The sequence below is a fragment of the Silene latifolia genome, chromosome 3 (genome assembly GCF_048544455.1).
Source record: "Silene latifolia isolate original U9 population chromosome 3, ASM4854445v1, whole genome shotgun sequence".
Taxonomy (NCBI): Eukaryota; Viridiplantae; Streptophyta; class Magnoliopsida; order Caryophyllales; family Caryophyllaceae; genus Silene; species Silene latifolia.
This window is the reverse complement of record NC_133528.1, coordinates 26,235,336-26,262,391: the sequence shown is the minus strand read 5'-3', so window position 1 is coordinate 26,262,391 and position 27,056 is coordinate 26,235,336. Positions and strand designations below refer to the sequence as shown.

The window sequence follows — 27,056 nt, the reverse complement described above, 5'->3', positions numbered from 1 at the left end:
ATGGATTGAGGAAAGGTGGCATGAGATGGATGTGGAGGAGTGCAGCAAATTTATGATGGGGTGTTGGGTACTTTGGGAGCACCGAAATAAAGTTGCCTTCGATGGTGTGAGTGTTAATCCGGAGAGAATGGTGAAGCGGGTGGAAGATGTGCTCCATGAGCTGATGGGGGGGGCTGCTTGGGCAAGAAATGGCGAGAAGGGGAAGGGTGAGGTGGGGGGCAGGTTGCGAAGGGTTGGAGGCCACCGGAGGAGGGGTATGTGAAGGTTAATGTTGATGCCCGTGTAAAGGAAGGGGAAGCTGTTGGTACGGGAGTAGTGTGCCGAGATGATAGTGGGGTGGTCTTGTGGGGCTTGTCGATTGCTCAAGAAGTCGAATGCGAGCCACGTATTGCGGAGGCGCTAGCGGTCTTAGACGGTATTCAAGAAGCGTTAGTGCAAGGACACAGGAAGGTGATGGTGGAGAGCGATTGCTTACAAGTTGCTGGAAGGAGTATTTTTTCGCTTATTATTGTTGATATATTTTTGCTTTGTAATGAGTTTGAGTCAGTTATTTGGTCTTTTACGAGTCGTTTGAACAATTGTGTAGCCCATGATGTGCCTCAAGTCGGTGGTAAAGTCTTATGGTCTGATGGCTTACCAGCGTATGCAAACTCGGCTGCTTTTTTTATTTATCGTTAAAGAAGTAATGTCCTTCGGGGATTTTTTCCTCAAAAAAAAAGGATAACTCCCATGATACCTTTGAGGCTTGCACTTTTTTTCCTAATACCCCTACTTTTGTCACAAAACTTTGATTGGTCATATCTCTTAGATACGAGATCAAAAAATCGCGATTTTTTTTCCTAAGTGGAACGTCTTTACAAGATGTTCAATTTGAACAAAAAATCGTATTTTTCTGATATCTTAGAACGGAGTTACGACTTGTCAACATTTATTCGTTTAAGAAACTTTGACCGGCTTTTATTTTGGATCACATATGCAGAAAATGAAGTTTTTTTTCAAAACGATTGTCTTTGTGAGATCTACGATTTTAAAAATGGAATCGCGGCATTACGAAATTGTGACTAAGAGATATGGGGAGTTCAAGTAATTTTTTAGAAAAGTAGAGGCGTTTGGGGAAAACATGCAAATTTTAGGGGTACTATGAGAATTATCCCTTATATTTAAGCAAAGCCATTTGGAATCTTTGCTATATCAGTTTTATTTTCATAAGCTCTCTCAGTTAAGGCTGCTCAATAGTTTAAACTTTAAAGACTAGAAAAAAAATTAAATTTTAAGATTTACGGGATACGGGTTATTAAAAGCGCTGATAGACGAGGTGATTTGTTTCAATTTTTTGTTTTTGTTTTTAGATGTTGTTCTTGGCAAAAATGTACTCAAAGGTTCATACAAATTACACAAGATTAATGGGTGATTTAGAGTTGTGCTAAGTTTGGTCCCACGTCAATGTTCCTTATGTCCTTGGACCTGCTTTCTTCCTCTCGGCTTGGTCCTGAAACAGAGAAGTAAACCTAGCCTCGGGCGGTTCCGAGGAAAGCCACTTTGATGCCTAGGTCTGTCCTTGGTTCTCACTTGAGTCCCAGCTGGAGTACTCTTGAGGAGTTATCCTTAGCTGACAGTTGTAGTGAGACAAAGTACTTTTAGAATTAAGAGATTAGATACCTTTAAAAGGTGAATTGTGAATTCTAGTGCTATTTATAAGAGTCAAAAGTACCGGCCAAGGATGTACACGTGAGGCATCCACGTGGCCCTCATCGTACTACTAAGAGTACTAACCTAGCATGGAGCGGTAATTCGGAGGTGAGTCATGGTTGAAATCCACAGCCTCGGCTTGGTACGGATCCTGACCTTGGCTACTCGTGAAGTCGAGCCCTACCTTAGCCATTTTGGATGATTTGCTAAGCTTTTTGGGCTTTGATAAGAATTTCAAGAGCTTTAGGCTTTGATTTAGGCTCTATGGGCTAGGCCTAATTTTTGTGCACTTAGCGACTTTAATTTAGTCATTAAGCGCACTTAGCGACTTTAATTTAAAGTGGTTAATTCGTTTTAACAATCAATGTGTATATATATAAAAGAGGCTTTTTTCAAAGCACGTGATAGTCTCCAAATTTTTTAAAACACCTAAATAAATTTTAATTATTTTTTCAATTTAAATTATTTTTTCAATTAAATTAAATTTACAATATATTCTTTTAAATAGAGTTTTATTTGCATAGCGCATGTAGTACAGTCAAAGTAGGGCATTAATTGGATACTAATTAATCCGCAATATGATACTCCATTAATAAAAAAAATATCTTTATCTTTATTTTGAATCTCCTAAGATCAAACAAACTCTAATTTATGAAAAAATTACTACTATTATGTTGTATATATACACACGACTTCTCCCATCTTTTTCATGTGTATTATGTATGTATATATTCTTTTGTTTACGTTATTGTCATTTTTTTTTCTTTTCTTGCCAAAGTGATTTATTATTTATGATCAATAGTTCTTTTTGTTTGAATTGTTTTTTTGTTTATTACTTCTAATGGTTATTCTACTTTATGCAGGTACTCAGGTAGTATCACTGTGTGGATTTAGTGATAGAACTTGGAGAGCTAATCAGATTATTAAGGTCTTTTCTTATATATATATAAATACCCGTCAATTTTTACGTTTATCTATTCTCTATAACAATCAAATACGGAGTAGTCTATTATTTGTGCATTTGAGCATACTGGCTATCATAATTGCTATGTATGATTTTGATATTTTATAAACAAATTAACGTCCACTTAGACTAAAAGACTATGGATAGTGATAGGACGCCACCGGATAGCGCCCAAATTGAGTGTCACCCATGGCGCCCTTTCATTTTCCAAAGACTATCTTATAAGATTAGTATTCCAACGTATTAGCAAGTTTGTTCGTGTATTTTCATTATCATTCATTTGTTTTATGTTTTTTAGTTATCTAATTACGTTTGAATTGAGTTTTATTTATGTTTGTCTAATTTCAGAAAAATATTGACAGAAGTAAATTAGGTGGAGCACTGCAACAATGCAAAATATAATATGCAAGCTCAATGGGTTTGGTTGAATTGTTTTCTTTTCTTTTGTAAGTTGTTAATTCTTAACAGTGTAATTAACCGTATTACTTATAACATACGGAGTATAGATTAGCTTTTCGTTAATTGCTTGTGCTTGCCTATTTTATGTGTGCAATTGTTTTTTACTCTGCAGTAAATTTTCATTTTTCATTTGGGGATTTATTTGATTAAAATCCTCTAAAATGAATGCATTTGTGTATGTTTTGGGTCTATTGTTGGATAAATGATGAAAGGAGATCAATTAGTCGAAATTGTTAACCCTTTGACATAATTATTTGACTTAAAGTTTAATTAGAGTTTGGACTAAAAGCAAATGACTACTCAAAATGGAGTAGTTTAACAATGAGAGTTTTAATCACCGAAAATTAGGAAACATTATACGGAGTACCTTATTTGAGTAATTGAAATACAACTTTTACGTATCATTTACCATGTTTACCATTTAGTTAATTTGTGACTGTGAACTCCGTTTAAAATGATATAGTATTAAAAGGTTCAAACAATTAGAGGAAAGACAAATTTGAAACCCGTGCAATACACGGGCATAAAATCTAGTTTTAAACAAAAGCTAAAAAGGAAAACAACGTACAAGCATATACCTGTAGTTATAATTCTTTTCAACAAAAACTCATTTTAATGATTTCCTTATTTTTTATGCATTATTTTAAGAAGGGTTTTATGATTTTTCTATTTTGTAGAAAGTAATTTTTTGTACACCCAAGTATTTCTATTTTTCCACGGATAAAAGCTAGTTTTTGTTGATTTATTAGTGATGAATTGATGATCACTTTAAAGTTTAAAGACCATCTTAGCACAAACCATTCAAATTGGGTGGTCATATAGACACCCATATGTAGTGTCATTTTTGTGTTTGATTTAGATCAACACAAAATCTCATTGAAGACGGCACGTATCCGTCACTTTGGAGTGACAAATACCATTTCCTCTCACAAATGACCCAAATAGAGGAGAGAGGGAAGCACATGGGGGTGCCCCCACCTTGTCCCCCCTATCTGTTTTGTGAGTGATATTACCCGTCACTTGCTCCGACCCGTCTTCAGTAAGACTAACTGTTAGATCAAAATGAATTGTTTATTTTACATATCTTATAGTACAATTATATTAACTCTTTGACGTTATTATTCCCCTTTAAATTAAGTTCGGATCATAGTTCACAACTTTATGTAGCCTGCAAATGGTTTTACTACACTATGGTACTACCTTCGTCAATTCAAAGCATTCTTTTGCGATTATTCTAAAGAAGGTGCACAAGATCATTTGTTAAGTACTTTTGTTAGTTTCTAGATATTGTAAGATTTCAACTCCAAGTAATAAATTCTAGGATGATGATATCTTGTTTCACACTAACGTGGGCACAAGAGATTGTTAATCCTATACTGAGCATATCTCATGTGAAAAAGTAATTTCGTATTTATTTTGCAAAATATTTATGTACATACTACATGGAGTCGCGGTCTAGGCCGACATAGATAAAGTCCTCAATCTTTTATCGTTAGAAATAATGCTTTAAAATATTTATGTACATACAACATACTACAGATTGAAACCTTTCTTAAAATTATATTTTTTCAACAAAAAAGAAAGTGAATGTGGGAGGGCAAGTGGGAAAGGGCTTAAATTGTTATATAAGACTGTCTTATAGCATAAGACCAGCCCATATCTCAAAAGCCCAAACAATTAACTTATAACTCCCTTTTTTAATCAAATAACCAAAAGCCCCAAAAAATTAGTTAATAGAATTGTAAAAAAAAAAAAAATTATTTTGATAAACTAAAATTTAATATTAATAACTTGTATGTTTAAATATGTTAGTTTTTAACATAAAATATCGTGTTATTAAACTAAAATTAAAATATAAATTAAATTAAATAATATTTTTGGGCTTTTCTCCTTTTGGGCCAGTCCTATGATATAGGACGGTCCTATAGGAGAGTTGTGTCACAGACTCACAAGCAAGACTTAGCATTAAACTTTAGTTTTTATGCCTTTTAAATTAAATGTACGGGCGGATCTTGAAATGTAGAATCGCAGAGCCCTGTGACTATTTTTTCATTCTTACAAGTAGTTGACGGGGAGATTAATTCCAAGCAGGAATTTGTGTTCGATCGTATTGTTTTGAGTTGTGACACTCAATGGAACTAAATCATTCATCATTTACCCGATTAAAGATCAAACCAATATGAATGGCACAACTTGTTTTGTCAAAGTATTTGAGGGAGTTGTGTTGAACTCTATTGGGGTGAAACCAAATTGAGCGGCTTTAGTTAATTTGATTGTAAAACACAAAAGTTTCGCATGAACAATATTCATAAAAAGGAAAACACAGATTGAAACCACAACATTCAAGTTCTTTCCTCATATATACATTGAAACAGAGAGCTGTACTTCTATGCCTCGCAAACACAGCCCGCGGTGCCTGTTAGTAACAAGTTACAACAAACAACAGTACTCTATCTTCCAAGATCATGCCAAGAACTCAAGAAGTCTGCTGTATATTCGAGTACCCACAAGCTACCTGAAAGTCTGAAACTGATGCAAAAAAAAAACAAAAAAAAATCCAACTAGGGGACGAGTAAAAACACGTGTACAACATAAAATGCGTGAAGAAAAGATGACATACGTTCCTAGATGTATTGAGAGCCACACTTAAAGCCGTCACCAACTCACCATAGAACATCTTCCTAACAATGCTGCAAATGAATACTAGTATACTACCATGGGACGCACATCAGAGTCCGCTAGATTAACTTTTGGTAAACCCTAGATGATAACACAGTCCATCCACTGAAGCGCACTAGCCGAGATTATTGCACATCTTACACAAGAACTTGAAAAATAACAAAGACGGGCACAATAAATCATGCCAAAATTTTGCTTCATGCTGAACTACAAGTAAATGTCTGGAAAGCTACTATTAGAGCACCTTGAAACAAGAAGGTGTCATCAGCGAACTGCCAATGCCTTTCTTGGCCTCCCATGAATCAGATAAAAACAGAATCTTTTATCCGGGATTATGAAGGCCTTGCTCAACCACTCATCAAACAAATACAATGCACATACATAAGATTTTCAGTAAAAGAAAAATACAACCACATAATCAAACATTACAAAAAAACTGAAACTTGTATCTGCAAGACTCAACCATAAAGGTAAGCTCATAATGTCCACAACGATATACTTCCATGAAAAAATAGTAGTTTTAGGCTGCTAAAAAGAAAAGGAGATAGGAGAAAATGAAAGAGAATCCTAATTGAACCCAAGTAGTAAACTATTCCATCCTCTGTTATTTTCTAAGAACAAATTGCTTTCTCCGATAAATCAAATAAAATAGACGAAAAAAATATATAAAAAAATGAAGAAAGCAAAATAAAAGAAAAGAAAAAAAGGAGATAGAAAAAGGAAGAGGATGAATCAGTAAGAACGTAGCAGAGAAATCACATGATGGAATTTGATTAATAAATCCCATAATCATCTCTATATCAACTATCATCACATTCATCCTTAACCTTCCATAACATACAAGAACAAAAAGTTGAAGAATAGAATGAGGCTAAGATATTAAGGCTTTTGTAAATTAAGTTAAAATTATTAACAGAGAGATGGGAAGAGTGCAAGACAAGAACAAGGCAAGAACAAATGAATAATGATGGGATTAAATAAGGTGAAGAGCGTGGATTAAGGCTTGGGTTTTAGTTCTAAACCCTAAATTCAGGGCCCATCACATATAACACTCGTTTGGCTCGTTTGTATGTTTATTCCAATTAGAACTGTAAAATGGGTTGACTCATATGGATAGGGTTAGACAGGTCTTAAAACGGGGTTAGGATCACAAAACGGGGTTAGGATCACAGAAAGTTTGAGACTCTTTTAATTCACCATTTTTTAGGACAGAAATACAAATTTTGAATTTCCCTTTTTGTTTAGCTTATAGGTCTAAACTCTAAACAAATTGCTTTCTCCGATAAATCAAATCAAACAGAAGAAAAAAAAATATATAAAAAAATGAAGAAAGCGAAATAAAAGAAAAGAAAAAAGGATGCGATAGAAAAAGGAAGAGGATGAATCAGTAAGAACGTAGCAGAGACATCACATGATGGAAATTGATTAATAAATCCCATAATCATCTCTATATCAACTATCATCACATTCATCCATAACCTTCCATAAAATACAAGAACAAAAAGTTGAAAACAAAATAAGGCTAAGATATTAAGACTTTTGTAAATTAAGTAAAAACTATGAATAGAATAGAGAGGGGGGGAGTGCAAGACGGGAAGGAGACAAGAAGTTTGAGACGGGTCTTAAATCAGGGTTAGGTTCACAGAAGTTTGAGACGTCTTTTAATTCACCATTTTTTAAGACAAAAATACTCCAATTGAAAATTTGAAACTAAGGGGGTGTTTGGTTGGAACTTTTGGAATGGATTCAATACATTTTAGTGTTTGGTTGGAGGGTTTTGGGATGGAGTTAGATACCCAATGGATTCTAACTCCATTCGAACCCCTTGGAATCCCATACCCATGTATGTTCCAAGTTTCGAAATCCATTCCACCGTATAACTATACTCAATCCATTCCAAATGGAACCAAACACTTGTGAGAAAGTATGGGGTTATAACTCTATACCTCTATAGTATAGCAATCCATTCGAATCCATTCCGATACTTTGAACCAAACGACCCCTAAATGAGTTTAATCAATACACTTAAATGGTGGTTCCTGAAAATCCTCAATGAGGAGTCGGTTCAGAAGTAGAGTGCTTCTTTACGAAGATTTTGCACTTTAGACCAAGCCCAGTAGCAGGTCTATACATTTCGAAATAAAGATGCCAAAAAATTGCTTGATACTTTGCTGAACTGCAAGTAAATGTCTGGCAAGCTACTATTAGAACACCTTGAAACAAGAAGGCGTCATCAGCGAACTGCCAATACCTTTATTGGCCTCCCATGAATCAGATAAAAACAGGAACTTTTATCCGGGATTATGAAGGCCTTGAACAACACTCATGCAACCAATACAATGGGCACCTTAGACCACAATCCTATTACTAGGTCTGTACATTTTCAATTCAACAAACGTGTTCATAAACAAAGTAGATGATGCTAATAAGTTTCACATTAATCCAAAAAAAGCACCTCTTTAAATACTCATCTACGACAACTTCAATCAACCCCATCACATTAAACGTGACAGCATATGTAAAAGAAGAACAAGATTATTGCATATCTTGCACAATACATCATGGCAAAATTATGGCTTATACGGAACTACAAGTAAATGTTTGGAAAGCTACTATTAGAACGCCTTGAAACAAGAAGGCGTCATCAGCGAACTGCCAATGCTTTTCTTGGCCTCCCATGAATCGGGTAAAAACAGATACTTTTATCCGGGATTATGAAGGCCTTGAACAACAATCATTCAACCAATACAATGTGCATAAAAAAATCTTCTATAAAAATTTAACATCGCAATCTTTCATTAACAAAAACTGAAACTTGCATCTGTAATCATTAAAGCAACCACGCAAGCTCATCATGTTCACCAACTACAATATGCTCTCTCCGTTTCATTCATTTGTTTACCTTTTTAGTGAGGGATGTTTTAATCGAAACTAAACAAATGATTGGGACAGAGGGAGTAATTTTATAAAAATAGTTAAGCACATTAAACAACCATCAAAATGTACAGCGCTAAATCACAGTTTAAACCAATTAATTAAACTAAGATAAAGAATCAATAAAATCACAAAATTTATGAAAAATATGGGGAAGGGTAGTTTTGGCGGCATGATGTAGACATAAAAACAAGATCTAGAGTTTGAACCAGATAGCCAATGTTGAAGGAGAGCGGATTCTCAGTCCCATTTTGTGTTCCGTCTTGTGTCCCATTATCCCTCCGATGTGAAGTAAGATAAAAGTAATGAGACAGGAGACGAGACACGAAAATGAGACGGAGGATCTCAAAGACGGCAGATGGATCTGATAGGTTAGGCGGATTACAAGGGTTTCGTAGGTGGAAGGGGAGCAACAAGTGATTCTAGGGTTTTAAGCAATGTATGCCTGTATGGTGTGAAACTTATATATTCGGCAAATGAAGGGTTTAAGGAAGTTCGACTGGATCTTCTTTATGCATTTGGGTTATGAATTTGTTATTTAAATTAACATGCCCAATTATCTATGGCCCATTAATCATACTTAGTTTTACTATTGTTGGAAATGATGGTTGTAAAGCCAACTTGGTTTATCCAAGTTTCCCAACTTTGTCTCACACTAGATAGTATCCCGCGCTTCGCGCGGCCTGTTTTATAATTTTATTTATTATAATTGATGAAAAATAATATAATTTATATATAAGCTTTAATATTTTTACATATAAATAAAAATAAATTATTTTTTCTCAAACTGATTCTTTTAGGTTTAACTTCAATGTTTTAAAATAAAATAAATACTATTTTAATTAAAACTAATAAGTTATAATTAATTATGCATGATCAACGTTTTATAAATAAATTTGTGACTGCTCAAATATCATATTAATTAAAATAAAATTTATTCGAATAATGCAACAATCAACAATAATTTCTCAAATCATATCATTTCTTGATACGTTATGTTCAAAATCAATTAAAATTGTTCAAAATTATGTGAATAAAATTTTATGTAATTTTTAATTTTGTATGTATAAAGTGTATGTGATATTTATGTATCAAATATATAGGGTCCAAACTCAACTTATTTAAATGTTTTGATTGTGTCTTGCATGTGCTATGTATCAAACATATCTCTAATAAATTTGCACCTTTTACTTTTTTAAACAACTATATATAATGATGTTTAAGAGTTTACCTATAAATAAAATAGGCTAAACTTTCTCAAATATTATTTTTTGAGGTTTAACTTCAAAATATTTAAAAGATAACATATAAAATATTTAACTAAAAGTAAAATATTTTAGTTAGTCATAATCAATATTTTATATTTGACGTATGCATATTTAATTGAAGATATTAAAGAAAATTGTGAAGTGTTTTCTACTTTTTCATGTCGTTTATAATACTATATTACTTAATAATTATTATTTTTGTTTTGATTATTCAAATGTACTCGCGATCACTCTGTACATAAAAACTCGTACACATACTCGTTATCACACTATATAAATCAACCAAAATCTCGATCATATGTATTCAACTTCTCGTATTATAATTTTTTTCATTCCACACTATAAAAACATATCTCTTAGTAGTTTTTTTTAAGTTCTATTTTTAATAAATACAATGACTCTTTCAAATATATTTTTTAAATGGATTTAATAGTCTAAGTTTTATAATTTTCTCAAAATATTTTTTTTACGTAAATGTAAAATATTATGAGACACTCACTTTAATCATCTCTACATATCAAAATATTTCAATAAATGTAATAAAAATTATACTCATATGAATGCATTTTTCGGAATAAATGTATTTATTTACATTTTAGAATTTTTATCAAAAATTCTTTTAAATTTAAAATCAAATCTCCGTAATTGTTATATTTAATTTTATAATACATTTATTAAACTCTAATTAAGACTTTGCTGAGATTTATATAGCATTTATTATATTTATATTTAATGTTCAGCTGTAATGTATACTTGTATTTAATGCTGGGTTGATACGTGGCGCATCCACATCGCTTCAACCCAGTTATATATATATATATATATATATATATATATATATATATATAAATAGGATCCTGTGCGAACCTAAAGTTCGGTGCGAACTGTGCGAACTAAAAATCCCAACCCCCTACTCTATCAGATTTAGACACCCTCACTCTCTCTCCTAACTAGTTAATTGCTTGATTAATCATTTTCACTCTCTCTCCTAACTAACTACGACGGCGACGGATCTTCGACTGACATTCGACGGTGACGGCTCTACGTCTGTTATGCGACGGTGACGGCATAGCTTTCTTCGATCCTTAATGTATGTTTCCCCCTTTTGCAACCCTAATTTTTCCCGATTTTCATTGTTCAATTGCAGTTGTGATTATTTTTCCCTTTTTCATTACTCTAATAATGTTAAATTCTCATTTTCACAAGGTATTAGTTGGTACAACTGTTCAATCCTTTATTGTTGTGCATTGTTGATACAATTTAAGTTCCGAGTATTTTCCAAAATCTGATTGCTGGGAACCTAGGTAGTGAAACCCTGATTTTATCTTGTCAAGCTACATAGAATCGTTTATGTTGTCATATACACTCATTCGTTACTGAAGATACACCCTGTTAACTTGTATATTTCCTCAGATTTCATCCCATTCTCTGTATTGTGTCTTGGGGTACGTAGATACAGTTTAAAATGCTTTTAGAAACACACCTTCAGCTGGCTATATACACTTTACTTTGTCATTTGTTAGACATCGCTTACACTGTCGATTTTTTGCTTTACTTTTCTTTTTGCATTTGTTTTTTGTATTCCTCTATGTTGTGAGAACATATTGGCCAAGATGGACAATGTAATTTACCTTTGACTGAATGAACCAAAACCAAAAGCGTCGTCTATATACAAATCCCTGAATTTATTTTCTCAAGCTAGATACAATCCTTTACATAGTTATATACACTCAATTCTCAAGCTAGATACACCTTGATCTGATAGATACACACCTACAAGATACAGTTGGCTAGATAGCCTTTACTCTGTTCATCTGTGTTAAGATACATACACTTTGTGGAATCACTAGTTACACATCTTCGGGCTGCTACATACACTTTATCACCGGCTAGTTAGACTAACCTTAGTTCTGAGATACACGACTTTTGGCAGTTGCATACACTTTTCTAAACTGCTAGCCACACATATTTTATCAGCTACATACACTGTTTTGAGATGCTAGTTACACATCTTAGGGCAGCTACATACAAGATAAAGAAATTAGTTGCGGGATACACGACTTTGGGCATTCACATACACTTCCCTAAACTGCTAGATACACAACTAATTAGCAAATTTCAACCACAATGTTGGTTTTAATTCTTTTTGCATTTGTTTTTTGTATTCCTCTAAGTTGTAAGACCATATTGGCCAAGATGGACAATGTAATTTAACTTTGTCTGAATGAACCAAAACCAAAAGCGTCGTCTATATACAAACCCCTGAATTTATTTTCTCAAGCTACGTACAATCCTTTACATAGTTATATACACTTTTAGTCCATTTATTGATATTCATCGCTTACACACATTTTCATAATTTTTTGTGTCACTAATAGTTCTATTTTCAGTTGTTTCATATTCAAGTATGACAACTTGGTGCAATGGTTGTGTTGTCAATCTTCTTGATGAGGATCAACAGTCCTTTCGTGCCCTTTATGTCCGTGAAAAACAATCAGCTATGGGTTTCTGTTTTTCTCCGTTAAAGGAAGTTATAGGGACTGGCCGTCACTATCAATTCAAGCATATCATTCTGTGTTTAATAATCAAGATCTTATGCATAAAATATTCTCCAAAATTGATCTTCATGAAGATAAAGCACATATGGCGCTCGTATGTCGAACTTGGGTTCAACTGTTTCTGATACACCCAAGTGCACCTGGTGTTAGCATGGCATATTGGCTTACTGTAGACATAAATGATGTGAATGGTGTTCGGATTATTCGTAGGGGTCCTAGAATAGTCTTCCAAACATGCAAATGTTTCTTGACGGAGGATATGATTGCCAAATTCTTAGTGAATTTTCAGCAAGCAAAAATTCCATCTCAGAGTACTCATCTTAATGTTCTTGATGATGTTGCACGCGGCAAAGTGAATGAGTCATTGCATGCTTTAGCTGTTTCTAGTGAGGAACGAGATAGAGCCATTGGCATTGCTGCCGACTTACTAGTCACTCGTGAAAATATATCTTTTCTTGATTTGCCTTTGATGTTGTATATATAGCTCATGTGTTCCCACTGTTGTAATTAGGGTTTTACATGTTAAGGTTTTAACGTGGCCCTTTAGGTAACTGTCTACTTGTTTATTATTTATAATCCGATGTACTGTCAACCTTCTTAGTTTAACATTTTGGATAATATAAAATTTCATGTAATCCCTGTACTTTATTTTCAATATGGAATGGTTCACTTTTTCTATGAACTTGTTCTGTATTAGCAAATGTAATGTTCTTTACTTATGAGTTTTCATTTACTTTTATATCTGTTATACTTCCGTCTCTTGTTACAATTTTATTTTGTTACATTTTTTAGGATACCCGACACCCCTTCTTTTATTTTTGTATTCTGCCCCCCTTAACTAGATACACTTTTTTATGTTGCTAGACACACATATTCAGCTAGCTAGATACACTTTCTCCCCTCTCCATTACTAGCGAGTTCCGCTTTAGTTAATAACTAGGCACACATCTTTGATCAGCTACATACACTGTTTTGATCTGATAGATACACACCTACAAGATAAAGTTGGCTAGATAGCCTTTACTATGTCGATCTGTTTTAAGACACACACACTTTGTGGAGTCACTAGTTACACATCTTCGGGCTGCTACATACACTGTTCTGCTGGCTAGTTAGACTGACCTTAGTTCTGAGATACACGACTTTTGGCAGTTGCATACACTTTTCTAAACTGCTAGATACACATATTTGATCAGCTGCATACACTGTTTTGATGTGATAGATCCACACCTACAAGATAAAGTTGGCTAGATAGCCTTTACTTTGTTGATCTGTTTTAATATACATACACTTGGTGGAATCACTAGTTACACATCTTTGGGCTGCTACATACACTGTTCTGCTGGCTAGTTAGACTGACCTTAGTTCTGAGACACACGACTTTTGGCAGTTGCATACACTTTTCTAAACTGCTAGTCACACATATTTGATCAGCTACATACACTGTTTTGAGCTGCTAGTTACACATCTTAGGGCAGCTACATACAAGATAAAGAAATTAGTTGCGGGATACACGACTTTGGGCATTCACATACACTTTACTAAACTGCTAGATACACAACTAAGTTACACTTCAGCCACTTACTTGATGCACGTCTTTGGGCAGCTACATTGACTTTTTGTTAGAGCTATTTCTTTGTTTCCCCTCTCAACCTGTTTTTTTGTGGAAAAGCAAGTTTACCTACAACACTAATCTCTTGTTTTACATATACAGAAATGATGGATTTAACAATCAGCAATCATGGTGCGAGTACAAGCAAAGAACAAGCTATTACTGAGACAAAACTAAGTAAGAGAACTACTAAAAGGAAGAGAAATGATGATGATGGTGGTGGACAGTGTTTTCTACGGACTCGTATGTCTCCTAAAATGCTGATGTCATTTATCAACAGTGGTTTAAGTGAGAAACAAGTATCTGATATTAAAGACATGGGATTTGGAGGCCTTCACACTCTCAAGACAGATATGGCGCCGGGTGCTCTTGGTCATTGGCTTGTTACCCGCTTCAATTCTGTGTCTTGCTCTTACATGAAAGGTCAGTTTCATATAACAGACGAAGATATTCATTTGACGACCGGTATTCCAATCAGTGGAAATGAAGTCCAAATAGCTTCCTTAAATGATAAGAGTAAGGATTTTCTTGAGTTGAAGAGTAGTTGGATGAAACAATTTGATAAAGAGCCGGGCACAGTGGAGACTAAGTACATCCTTAGTCTGCTTATCACGCAAAAGGAGGGCGGGGAGCAGTTTAAAAGGAACTTCATTGTATTTGTTGTTTCTACTTTTCTTGTGGGTGTAAAGGGGACCCTTGCAAGCCTTCGAGTCCTGAAATGTCTTAAGGATGTTTCATCTCTTCAAACGTTAAACTGGAGTGGGTTTACCAGAAAACAGTTTATTGAAAGTGTTGACTCGTGGAGAGTTTCGAAGAATGATTGGTTTGGAGGTCCCATCATGGTTTTTGTCTTTTGTTATTTAGATAGAGTGTGCTACAAATTTTTCTCAGTTCCTCGCGTCTTCCCCACCCTAGCCAACTGGACAAAAGTGAAAATTTCAGAGAGGCTTAAGAATGAGATGCAAGATGGGTTTGGAACAGGAGCTGTTCTTCTTCGGATTGTCAAGGGATAAGTAAAGGAAATAAGTTTCATTGTTCCATCAGCAGTGCCTGAGTCTTCTAATCAGCAAAAACAGAAGTCTGGTGATGAACTGAAGACTTCCTCAAAGGCGGGTGAGACTGATAGTAAGCAGATAAATGATATCAAGGTTCTGGCAGAATCTGCAACTATTCTTGCAGATTCTTATGCAATGTTCACAAATTCTTTGGAAGCAGCCAAAGTTGTTCACCCTGACTCTAAACTTTTACAACATCTAGCTTTAATGGATGAAGCTTTTGGTGCATGCTGCCCTTCATCACAACCAACAGATGACACTGAAAAAGATAAAGAGAAGGAAGCAGTTTCTAATTCAGATGAACATGACAGTCAGAAATCTAATCCATGGTCTAAGCTAAATGGCCAGTCATTTGAATCTGAAGATGAGTTGTGGGCAGCTGTTGTTAAATTAGAAACTGCCTTGGGAAAACGGCCGGTTAATATTCAAAGTAATGTTAACAAGAAAGGGAAATCTCCTATCGGTTTCTGCCAGTCACAAGAGGAGTTGTGTCAACCGTTGAATATTGATAAAATAGCTAAAGCTTCAACTTCGTTCCGTCGATCACCAAGGTTTACACACCAGTCCCCTTCATGCAAACTTCAAAGTTCAGAACCACAACAAGCTGTTGAGAAAAAGTTACACGATGATGGTTTACACATTGCAGATGAACATATGGAGAATAATGTTCTGAAGAAATCAAAATCAGATAACCTTTTAGATTCCAAGACTCCAGCTCCAGACTTGCCAAAGTCAAGTTCTCCTATCCTTCTGGACTCTCAGTCACAAAAGGAGTTGTTTGAACCGCTGAATTTTGAGAAAAGAGCAGAAGCTTCAAACTCAATCCGTCGATCACCAAGGTTTACACACCACTCCCCATCAGCTTTTACACCACCTTCATTCAAACTACTAAGCTCAGAATCAGAAGAAGAAGTTGTTAAAAAAGGACATGATGATGGTTTACACATTGTAGATGAAAACGTTGTAAAGAAAGCAAAATCTGCTAACCTTGTGGATTCCATCATGGTGCGTCTGAAGAAAGCAGAATCTGTTCCGTCCGAAAAATTGTCAAAGTCAACTTCTCCTATTCTTGTGGAATCTGAGTCACAAAAGGAGGAGTTTGAACCGTTAAATGTTGAGAAAACAGCACAAGCTTCAACCTCATTTCGTCGATCGCCAAGGCTTAGACACGACTCCCCACCAGTGTTTACTCCTCCTGTGTGTCCATCACCTGATCCCTTGACCCCACCTGAATTCCCACTAGTTCTTAGCTCAGAATCACAAGAAGATGTTTTGCAAAAGATCGTTGATGATGCTTTAAATATAAATGTAAATGTGGAGCCACTTGAAGTTGTACCACTTTTTTCTTTGCCCCCAGATGAACCAACAAGGGCTAAGAGGGTTAGAGTTCAGACATGAGCTTTTCGATCTCCTTTTCTTCAAAGAAGTATCAGACTTGACGGCAAGGTGAATAAAAATGAGAGAGAAGCACCGGACTATGTATTTTCAGAATTTTCCGATGACAGGTTTGTACGGTACTTCAAATTTCTTGCTAGATACATTCCAAACAATTCTTCAATTCATATTTATAGTTAGGTAGATACAGTCATTACTTTTTCTTAATTTATTTTCTCATTTCATTTTGACTGAACCATTATGTATGCAGTGAGATCCTATTCAAAATTGGCACAGACATTTCAGTTACTCGAGCAAATTTGAAGATGCTAGTATCAGGTGATATAGTGCCTAAACAAGTGATACATGCCTGGTGTTGCGTGTTGAATAAATGTGAAACAATTAGAGCACATTTTTCACCTTCTAGGTTGTATCTCCCACTATCTACTGAAGTAAGTTGTCAAATTGATGACAATTTTACGGGGGCATCTTTGGTAAGTATTTACATTTTGCTAACCTTCTCGTACGGTTTTCTGATATAGACATTTTTTAAGAACAAATATTATACAATTGCAGATCTTTGTACCTATAGTTTCTGAGAAGCCATTTGCAATATGTTTCAACTTCCTAACAAAGAAGTTGGAAATCTTGCATTTGATGAGGCCAGAGATGGTAAATTTTGCACCAAGTATTGAGCCTACGGTATGCGCATTTCAGCCTACTTGTTTTGTTGATGCTATCATACGATATTAATATTATTTGCATTTTTGAGAAATGTTTGAATTTATATGTCATATGCAGAAAGACTTTGTTATTAAATGCTTGCTCAAGAAAATGCCGTCTATAGTAGATGTCCGTGACATGAAGCCAGAGGAGATTATTCTGAGATCAAATCTTGGTAATGGAAGTGATTCAGGAATTTACCTCATGCGGTTGTTGGAGAAATACAAAGGAGAAAGAAGGACTTGTGTTTTGGGACTCCAAGATGTAAGCTGCTTTACAATGCTTTTCCTTATTTATTTACTTGTATGTATAGGAGTAGTATAAATCAATGTTCATGTTCCTTGTTTGTAGAACAACCAAGTTAAGGTTTTTGGTACAAGGGCATGCTATGAGTTGTTGTCTTTTGCTGGTAATCAAGACTTCCAAAATCCAAGAAAGAATTCCAGAGGTGCCACCAAGGATACACGTCAATGTCAGTTGTTAGACACAGAAATATTGGCTCGGGTAATCAATGCCCGCAAGGATGACAAGTAATTTCTAAACTTTTTTACATATTTGTTTGATTTTTGTTCTTAGAAGTTGTGCTAATTGTATTGGTTTGTAGGTATTTGGATGAGATTATCGTGGCCACAGAATGGATGAATGTTTGCCGAAAAGCAATGAAAAGTTTGCAAAATCGTCATTGGATAAGGGATACGGTTAGTATATAAACATTTTTCATTTAATCGACCAGATAGGTGATCAAAAATTTGTAACACTATTTACATTTGTAGGTGATTGACATGTTTGGTGTGATGTGTACATATAATCGACCAGATATTTTGTACTTGCCTTCAACTGTGAGGGTAGGTATTTAAGTACTACATTTTGAATTTATTTTTTATTTTTCCCTTATTTACTTCATTTTTGTGAGGAATAATAGTTTAGTAACTTTTTTTTTAATTTGTCAGTATGCTAAGCCACAATTAATGGTTAACGAGGTAAACTTTGTTTGGTGCCCTCATCTTAAGATGCACTACACGCCAAAAGATGGAGCAACTGTTGAGAAGGTAAATTTACTAATGTCCAAACTGTGATAATATATACATAAAATACTAATTACCATGCATATCCTAGTTACTTACCTATGGAGCAACTCACATTTTTTTTTTTTTTTATGTAGGTTTTTTTCACAATCGGGAAAGATGATAACCATTGGTTAGCTTGTGTGTCCGATCTCAAGGAGGAGAAGAACTATATTTTGGACTCTCTCAAGAAATATAGGAAAAATGATAAGAAAGCTGTGGAGGAATATAATACTTATGTGGAGGATATTGTATGGTCGTCATTCTTTATTTTAATTCAGTCTAGAAGTCACAATCTAAGATATTCATACATGTATTTTTGTTGATTGTTTGTTGTTCACAGATAGTCAATGTTGCAAATCAGATACCCAGCACCAATGGCTACAAGCGCGTCAAGGCCATCAGTTTGTTTCCTACTGAAGTCAAGGATGTACCTCAGCAAGCAAACACGTTAGTTTGTTCTATATTTTTATGTTATTTTTGCTTAATGTTAATTATTTTAATATCCTTTTCAACATCATATGTTGTTTGAATAGTTTTGACTGCGGAGTATATGTCATGAAGTTTCTGGAAGGTGCAATGTTCAATACAGATTTGTGGACGGACAAGAAACATTACAAAGTGAGTTTAATGGACTTGATAATTCATATATATTTTATCTTAAATTTCTGCCATTTTATCTTCAATTTCTGCCATTGTGTCCCATGTTTTAACAATGCTTGGACCCTGTTGGAGGATACGTACTTCTTTTCGGGCTGCCATTTTATTTTAAATTTCTGCCTTTTTTTTTGTTTTGCAGGACTTGATTGCTTATCGACGACAAATTATGTTGCGCCTGATAAAATGGGAGAAAAACACTTCTCAGGTATCCTTTTTCTGTATTTTTATATGTTTGATTTGTCATCTTAGGAGTCGTTCAGGTTGATACAGTTTTTTTAACTTCTAGATACACTCCTTCAGGTTGGTACATATACTTTTTTAAATTTCTAGATACACCTCTTCAGATTGGCTACATTACGTTTTTTGAACCGCTAGATACACTCATTCAGATGGCTACATACACTATAGTCTGTCACTACATACACCTTATACATCCATATGTTGCTTTAAAATAATTCAACCTCATGTCATTCTTTTTTTAATCTCCAGGCGATTTTTCACAATGGATGATGATGAAGATTATTGGATCAAGCCTCATTTCAAAGGATTCGGCATCAGTTCACTTTTTTATTTTCCTTGCAATAGTGGTTTGTAGTTTGAAGAGGTTGATTAAGTCGGGGTGACTATGTCTAGTATTTCTTACTTGAAACATGGATAATTTGTTGATAGTGTATGGCATAATACTAATTGACTAAGTTTGTAACGATTCAAAGGAAATAATTTTAAACATCTCTTGGAAGTTAGATACACTTGCTTGGACTGCTAGCTACACTTGTTTGAACTGCTAGATACACTCCTTCAATTGTTTAGAAAAGGACGTTCGATACAAACGCCATCTTTGTAGGAGAATTCAGAACTTTTTGTCCATTTTTTCATCTAAGAATATGAAAATTTTAAGACTAAATTTAAGACTAAATTTATACACAAGTATACAATGACGCATTGTGACCATACACTTTTCCGGACTAGTAGTTACACTCCACGAGTCCATAATTAGAAAAAAAAAAGAAAAGAAAAAAAAACGGCAGCCTAAAAAAACAAATAAGTGATTTGGTTGGAGTAATTTGATGTTCAAGAGTTCATTGAAATGATGTTGCATCCTAACTTTTGGCTTTCTCAATTTTTCAAAATCATATACTCGAGCAGTTTTGAACTGCTAATTTCACCTTCTCAGTTGGCTATATACACTTTGTTGCACTGCTAGTTACACTTCTTCCGTTAGCTACATACACTCTAGTCAGCCCACCTCCCTATTTGAATACAATGTATACACGAACACCCTCTATACTCCGTGAATCCATAGTCGTATAAAAACAAGAAAAAATCGCAGCGTAAAAACCAGTCTTTACATAAACCACATAAACCAGTCTTTACATAAACCACATAAACTAGTCTTTACATAAACCGCATAAACCAAAAACCCACTGACATCGGGTTTTAAGTGAGTACATAACATTACAAAACATAATAAACTTTTTTGAGTGATATCTACAAATGCCACGTAAACCAAAAACCCACTGAATTCAGTTTCAAGGGAGTCGACTCGGGCAATTTCTACTATCATGGTTACTCATTTCACCGCAAGCACGGCATTTCCTCAGAGGCTTTGCATTTTCCAAGACTGCCTTTTCCTTGTTTGATGTTATCCTCTTCCCCGATCCCTTATTCTTGCACTTCTCTGGTGGTAAAACCGTAACTTCAGTTGGAATTTTTGACCCAAGAAGCATCTCAATCTCAGCTTTCTTATCTTTTGACTTGCCTGACTTAACTGAAATAATCAACTTTTCATTGAAACTCCGGAGCAATTGAAATAGCGCATCAGAATGTTCCTCATTATCCTCAACAAGTGAGACTGCATTAAATACCTCCGACCATAATTCACTTATATTGTTAAGCGACTTTCGATTGACACACAATCGGCTAGTACAGATTTTTCCAACAACAGTAGAAAGAGGGTGGGAGGTTGCAGATTTGCTCCATCTAAGTGCTAAATACTCTTTAGGTATATGATCAAATCCCCTATCTTTCAACACCCATAAAATGTGCCTACAGAGTATCCCAATTCTTTCAAACATCTTACAAGAACAAGAAAACTTATTATCACTTAAATCAATTTTGTATTCCTTGTCTTTCTCACGATCAATTATTGAAATATTACCATTCGCACCAGTTGCATTTGGTGATGGTAAATGGCCACAAGTGTAGTATGCTGCTTGGACTTCTACTTGGAAAATATAGAATATAACGATTGTGTAAAATTCAGAAGCTTGCTTTTCTAAAAGGAGAGGGGTTGTCAAATTTGGATAACAGTTCTTATCACCAGCCATTACCTTAGAATATTTCCATCTCTGAGCATCCATTGCTGTTTGGAAACGCATCCAAAACTCGACAAGTGTGACATGTGGGTTGGTGAAGTTTCCAAAGAAGCTATTTTCAGACTCTGACCTTGATGTTGTGCGCAAAATCCCACCCAAATATGTGTCTCTAATGTAAGCATGAATCCAAAGAGCACGGTGCTTAAACATTTTCTTCAACCACTTGTTATCACAAAGCTCATATGAGGAAATTATCGAATTCCATTTCGATTCAAAATCTTCTGGAGTGATTTCTACATCCCAAACAACTGAGTTTATTTCCTTCAAAAAAGTCGTGGCTTGGGAAATCGATGGACCAACCTTGTCAGGCAACTTCTTCATTATATGCCACATACACAGTCGGTGGCGTGTTTTGTCACCAAACACACCTTTAACAGCTTTTTTGATGCCTCTACATTGATCAGTTATTATAGTAATAGGATAGCGATCACCCATAGCCGTTACAAAATTTTGAAACAACCACGAAAATGATTCTGCATTTTCGTTTCGTATCAAACCCGCTGCAAAAGTAACGCAACCTTTATGGTTATCAACACCCGTGAAAGGGACAAACACCATTTTATATTGGTTGAAGTTATAAGTGGCATCAACAGAAACAGCATCACCAAAAAGGGCATAATTTTTAATTGATATTGGATCTGCCCAGAAAAGCTTAGTTATTCTGCTTTGATCGTCCACATCAAAGTCAAAATAGAAAGATGGAGACATAGCCTTTTTTTGCATGAAGTTCTCTATTAACATCTGGGCATCATATTCTTTGATGTATTTCTTCACATCCCTTGAAAATTTTTTGAAATCTTGTAAAGAAGCACCCACATTTTTGTATCCCTTCACATACTGTTTGAACATCCTAAATGTTTGCACATGACCATGGTTTACATGGGCATTATCCATTATCATTTTTTTGTGAACCAAGTTTAAATCCCTACATGGTTTCAAATGTATCATAGTTGTTGGCGTATTCATAGCATGTGAGTGAACCTCAACAAAATCATAAATCTCATATTCACCCGTTTGAATTCTTCTAAAACTAACCTTAGCCTGACAACCAATTCGCGTAAGGGTCATCTTCCTTTTTGTACCCTTGTAGTTACTTTTGCCTTGTTTATTACACACGCACCACTTGTGTGTAACTATCCCATCAACTAATTTTGTTGAGTCTAACCTAGTAAGAAACCCACAGACCTTGGCATATTCCTCATAAAAATGTATGCCTTCTTCCAAAGTTGCAAATTTCATCCACAATGCTGGTTTTAATTCTGCTGAACATCTTGGCAATCCCACTATTTGATTATCGAAATCAACTTCTGGGGTGGCTACAACAAAAAAAAAGGAAATGATTTTAATTTTATCTGTTACAACCTACACAATCTTCTTAGACAATACATTAATTAATTAAAAGCTACAATTTAATACCTGGTACATTAGTGACAAGTAATTGATTTCCTTGTGAATTACTTGAAGACGCTTGCACATTAGTAACTTGTACAATGTCTGCACAGAAAATAGGAACTGAGATGTTTAACTAGCAACTCAAAACAGTGTATGTAGCTGATCAAATATGTGTGTCTAGCAGTTTAGAAAAGTGTATGCAACTGCCAAAAGTCGTGTATCTCAGAACTAAGGTCAGTCTAACTAGCCAGTAGAACAGTGTTTGTAGCAGCCCGAAGATGTGTAACTAGTGATTCCACAAAGTGTAGGTGTGGATCTATCACATCAAAACAGTGTATGTAGCTGATCAAATATGTGTGTCTAGCAGTTTAGAAAAGTGTATGCAACTGCCAAAAGTCGTGTATCTCAGAACTAAGGTCAGTCTAACTAGCTAGCAGAACAGTGTATGTAGCTGCCCGAAGATGTGTAACTAGTGACTCCACAAAGTGTGTGTATCTTAAATAAGACGAGGTGTTTCTTTGATCTAATGAAAAGAACTGAGTTTACATTATAAGCAAGAAGATAGGAATCAAAAAGAATTCTGGAATCAAACATAATCCCAAAATCCTAGGTAGTGGAAGCCGGAATTTATTTTGTCAAGTTACATACAACCGTTTACCTAGTTATATACACTCATTTGTGAAGCTATATACACTTTGTTACCTTTTGTTTATTTCCCTATTTTCATCTCATTCCCTCTACGGTATCTAAGGGTAGCTAGATACAGTTTTAAATGCTTCTACAAACACACCTTCAGGTGGCTGTATACACTTTTTAGACTATTATTGATAGTCATTGCTTACAAACAGAAACCCAGGATCGTCAAATCAACTACAACAGATCTTCCAAACAGAATCTCAAAATCAAAACAAGGCCTTAATATCTAAGTCGATCAATACGGAAACTCAGAATACATTTTTCTTTTTGACAGATGTTGCAAACACAGCGTCGTCATCAAAGTAATACTGCCTCCAAATTTACAATCATACATTTTTTAATATTGACAGAAACACATCCTCAACTACCTAGATACACATAACTTTTGAAAGCAACTTATTTTGGGTCTCAATTAGCAGCAACAATAAAATAATGTATCACGATACTTTCCCCCTTGAAATTATATGTAAAAAACAAGATTTGAAGACACATTCAAACATCTACATACATACACATTCATACAAATAACATGCAGCAGTAGTTACCTATAACTTCTGCCATTACCGAATCTTCTTCTTCAATTATTACCATCTGAAATAAAAAAATCGTTCTTGTTAGATTATTACTAAAATCAGATGGTTCTATCAACAAATAAACTCTAATTTTTCGATCACAATAATCTTAATCAAGTAATGAACCAACAAATCTAGAATCAAAATGACAAAATACCATCTTAAATAAAAAAACTAATCAAGTTAAATTTTTAAGCAAACCCTAAATTTTTAAATTGGATTTATTTCAAAATCTGAATTAAAACTAACCTTGAATTTGTATTCAGAGGTGCAATAATGGAGTTTGATTGATGCGCAGCAATGGTGTCGGAAAGAGAAACGAAGAAATCAAGATGAGAATTTTTTATCGCATTAATGATGTCGGAAAGAGAAACGAAGAACTGATGAGAATGTCGACTGTTTTATAGGAGGGTTAGTTCGTACGGTTCGTACTGAACTTTAGTTCGCACCTGACCCCGACCCTATATATATATATATATATATATATATATATATATATATATATAGAGAGAGAGAGAGAGAGAGAGAGAGAGAGAGAGAGAGAGAGAGAGAGATTGGATTTGGTGATTTTGGTTCTTATGGTGAGTTGTGAGTTGGGGGAATCTCAGCCATTAGATTAAATTAGAGATGAGTGGCCAAGATCAAATCTTACATGTCATATAAAACCATTGTCATTTACTTATTTTCTCTTTTTTCTAATGTTACTTTTTTTTTTACTTTAATTTTTTTTTTCTTTTTTTTACCTCGTGTTATTATGCTTTTTTTTTTACCACTTTGATTTTTGTTTTCTCTTATGTTTTTCTTTAATTTACTCTTTATGTTACCTTTTTTCCTTTTTCTTTTTGTACCGGATTTTTTTTTTACTTGAAATTTTTTTTACTCTTATTTTTTACCTCGTGTTATTATGCTATTATTGTGCTTTTTTTTACCTAGATTTTTTTTACGACTTTGATTTTTTTCTCTCTTTTTTTTTTACCACATGTTATTATGCTGTTATTGTTATTCCGATGTTATTGTGATGTTATTCTGCTGTTACTTTGATTTTTTTTAACGATTTTGATGTTTTTTTCTCTTTTTTTTTTTTACCATGTTATTGTGCTGTTATTGTTATTTCGATGTTATTGTGATGTTATTTTGCTGTTACTTTGATTTTTTTAACGATTTTGATGTTTTTTTTCTCTTTTTTTTTTACCATGTTATTGTGCTGTTATTGTTATTCATTTGTTATTGTGATGTTATTCTCTCATTCTTTGTGAATTTTTTTACGACTTTGATTTTTTTTTTTTTTTTTTACCACGTGTTATTGTCTTTGTTATTCTACTTTCTTATTCTCAACATATTGTGATGTTATTTCGGTATCACTTTGATTTTTTTTACTACTTTAATTTTTTTTACTACTTTGATTTTTTTTACTCTTATTGTGCTGTTATTATGGTGTTATTGTGATGTTATTCCGGCGCCACTTTGATTTTTTTCCTTTTTTTTTTACCACGTGTTATTGTGCTGTTATTCTACTGTTATTTTACTGTTATTGTGATGCTATTCCGGTGTCACTTTGATTTTTTTACTACTTTGATTTTTTTTTACTACTTTGATTTTTTTACTCTCACCCTCCTGTTATTCTACTGTTATTTTGCTTCCGTGAACTCCATCTCGTCCATTTCTTCTCCAGTGTACCAATGCACGAAAGCCTTACGCCTGAACATTGCTGTAAACTGTTCGCTCACCCTCCTGAACATCTCCTGGATAGATGTCGAGTTCCCTACAAATGTGGAAGCCATCTTAAGACCTGTTGGCGGGATATCACACACACTTGATTTCACATTGTTGGGGATCCACTCAACAAAGTAGGATGAATACGGATCAAACTCCATTAATTCATTAATTCAATCACTAATTCATTAATTCCATTGTTTTCCATCCGCACTATGAATTTAAGACTATTCAGGGTAAAATAGCAAAATGCTTATCATTGCCCATTATCTCCTCACACCTAGACATAGCAAACTTACCAAGCCAGAATGACCAAGATGCAAACTGAAAATCAGATATGGCCCAAATCCTGCAACATCTTTTTTCTCTAAATGCTTAGTAATAAAAACTGGAAACCCAGATATGACACCGTGTGACAACCCGATATGACACCAAGTGACAACCCGATCCGACTAAAGCTTTGTTAGACTGAAAATTGATCCGACCCAATTGGAAATCACCTAAGTCGGAATCGAAACCAACCCACCATGGTTGCCACCGTCACTTCATTAACCTCCAATAAAACAATCAACGCAGCAGCCCAGATGCGAGCTCTAATATAAATACGGATTACAATTAGTATTAGAACTATTTTTGTGTTGATTTAGTGATTTTGCTTTGATTGTTTGATCCGATGCATCAAAAACAAATTTGACATAATTGGAATTTGTATTGATTTGATTCTATAATAATTAAACTGCAATTCTTATGGTTTAATCGCATGATTTTGGGGTTTGTTTTTGGATTTTTCTTGGTTTAGAGATAAGTCAGAGAGAAGTGGGTATTTGATTTTTTTTTGGTCAGTGACAGCGTTCTATTTATTATTATTACGGAGATTTAATCTCAGCCTTCTATTTCCACTTATCCAATGGCTGAGATTTCCAAACTCACAACTCACCATAAGAAACAAACTCACGAGATCCCGCCTATATATATATATATATATATATATATATATATATATATATATATATATATATATATATATATATATATATATATATATATATATATATATATATAGTGTAAGGATCATTAGAGTCCTCTTAGTGTATGTGAGTCCATAAGTCCTCATCCAAGCCTTTGGATGAGGGAAATAAAGGGTCCAGATTAGATCTAAATAGAAGGATGAAAGGCTAAGATTACAACAAAATATGTGGCCAAAAATGAGACTTTAAAAGGAAAAAAAATCAGTCCCATTTTCTCATTCTCACATCTTTCCTCTCTCTC

At 34.4% G+C, this 27,056-nt stretch overlaps 2 protein-coding genes and 3 non-coding genes across 5 annotated transcripts; 1 reads left to right on the top strand and 4 right to left on the bottom strand.

Moving 5' to 3' along the window:
• Positions 1-6,006: 6,006 nt before the first annotated feature.
• On the bottom strand, positions 6,007-6,124 carry LOC141650390 (small nucleolar RNA snoR83). The gene has a single exon (XR_012546428.1). It is a non-coding gene; the product is annotated as a small nucleolar RNA snoR83 (small nucleolar RNA).
• A 1,851-nt stretch (positions 6,125-7,975) lies between these two features.
• Positions 7,976-8,093, bottom strand: LOC141650391 (small nucleolar RNA snoR83). Its single transcript, XR_012546429.1, has one exon. It is a non-coding gene; the product is annotated as a small nucleolar RNA snoR83 (small nucleolar RNA).
• A 293-nt stretch (positions 8,094-8,386) lies between these two features.
• On the bottom strand, positions 8,387-8,504 carry LOC141650393 (small nucleolar RNA snoR83). Its single transcript, XR_012546431.1, has one exon. It is a non-coding gene; the product is annotated as a small nucleolar RNA snoR83 (small nucleolar RNA).
• A 12,064-nt stretch (positions 8,505-20,568) lies between these two features.
• On the bottom strand, positions 20,569-24,063 carry LOC141648865 (protein FAR1-RELATED SEQUENCE 5-like). The gene is made up of 3 exons (XM_074457575.1): positions 24,048-24,063; positions 22,831-22,908; positions 20,569-22,730 (listed from the first exon to the last, which is right to left on the bottom strand). Exons 1-3 carry the CDS (start codon positions 24,061-24,063, stop codon positions 20,569-20,571), a joined length of 2,256 nt encoding a protein of 751 aa, XP_074313676.1.
• Positions 24,064-25,706: 1,643 nt separating this feature from the next.
• Positions 25,707-25,925, top strand: LOC141648864 (uncharacterized; the record flags this gene model as incomplete). Its single annotated transcript, XM_074457574.1, has 1 exon — positions 25,707-25,925. A coding segment is annotated over one exon (219 nt), but the record flags the coding sequence as incomplete, so codon positions are not given.
• Positions 25,926-27,056: the final 1,131 nt, after the last annotated feature.

Excerpts from the sequence above, each read along its gene's own strand:
- LOC141648865 (XM_074457575.1), bottom strand. Across the intron at positions 22,731-22,830 it reads ACTTGTCACTAATGTACCAG|CCACCCCAGAAGTTGATTTC; the intron begins GTATTAAATTGT and ends TTTTTGTTGTAG.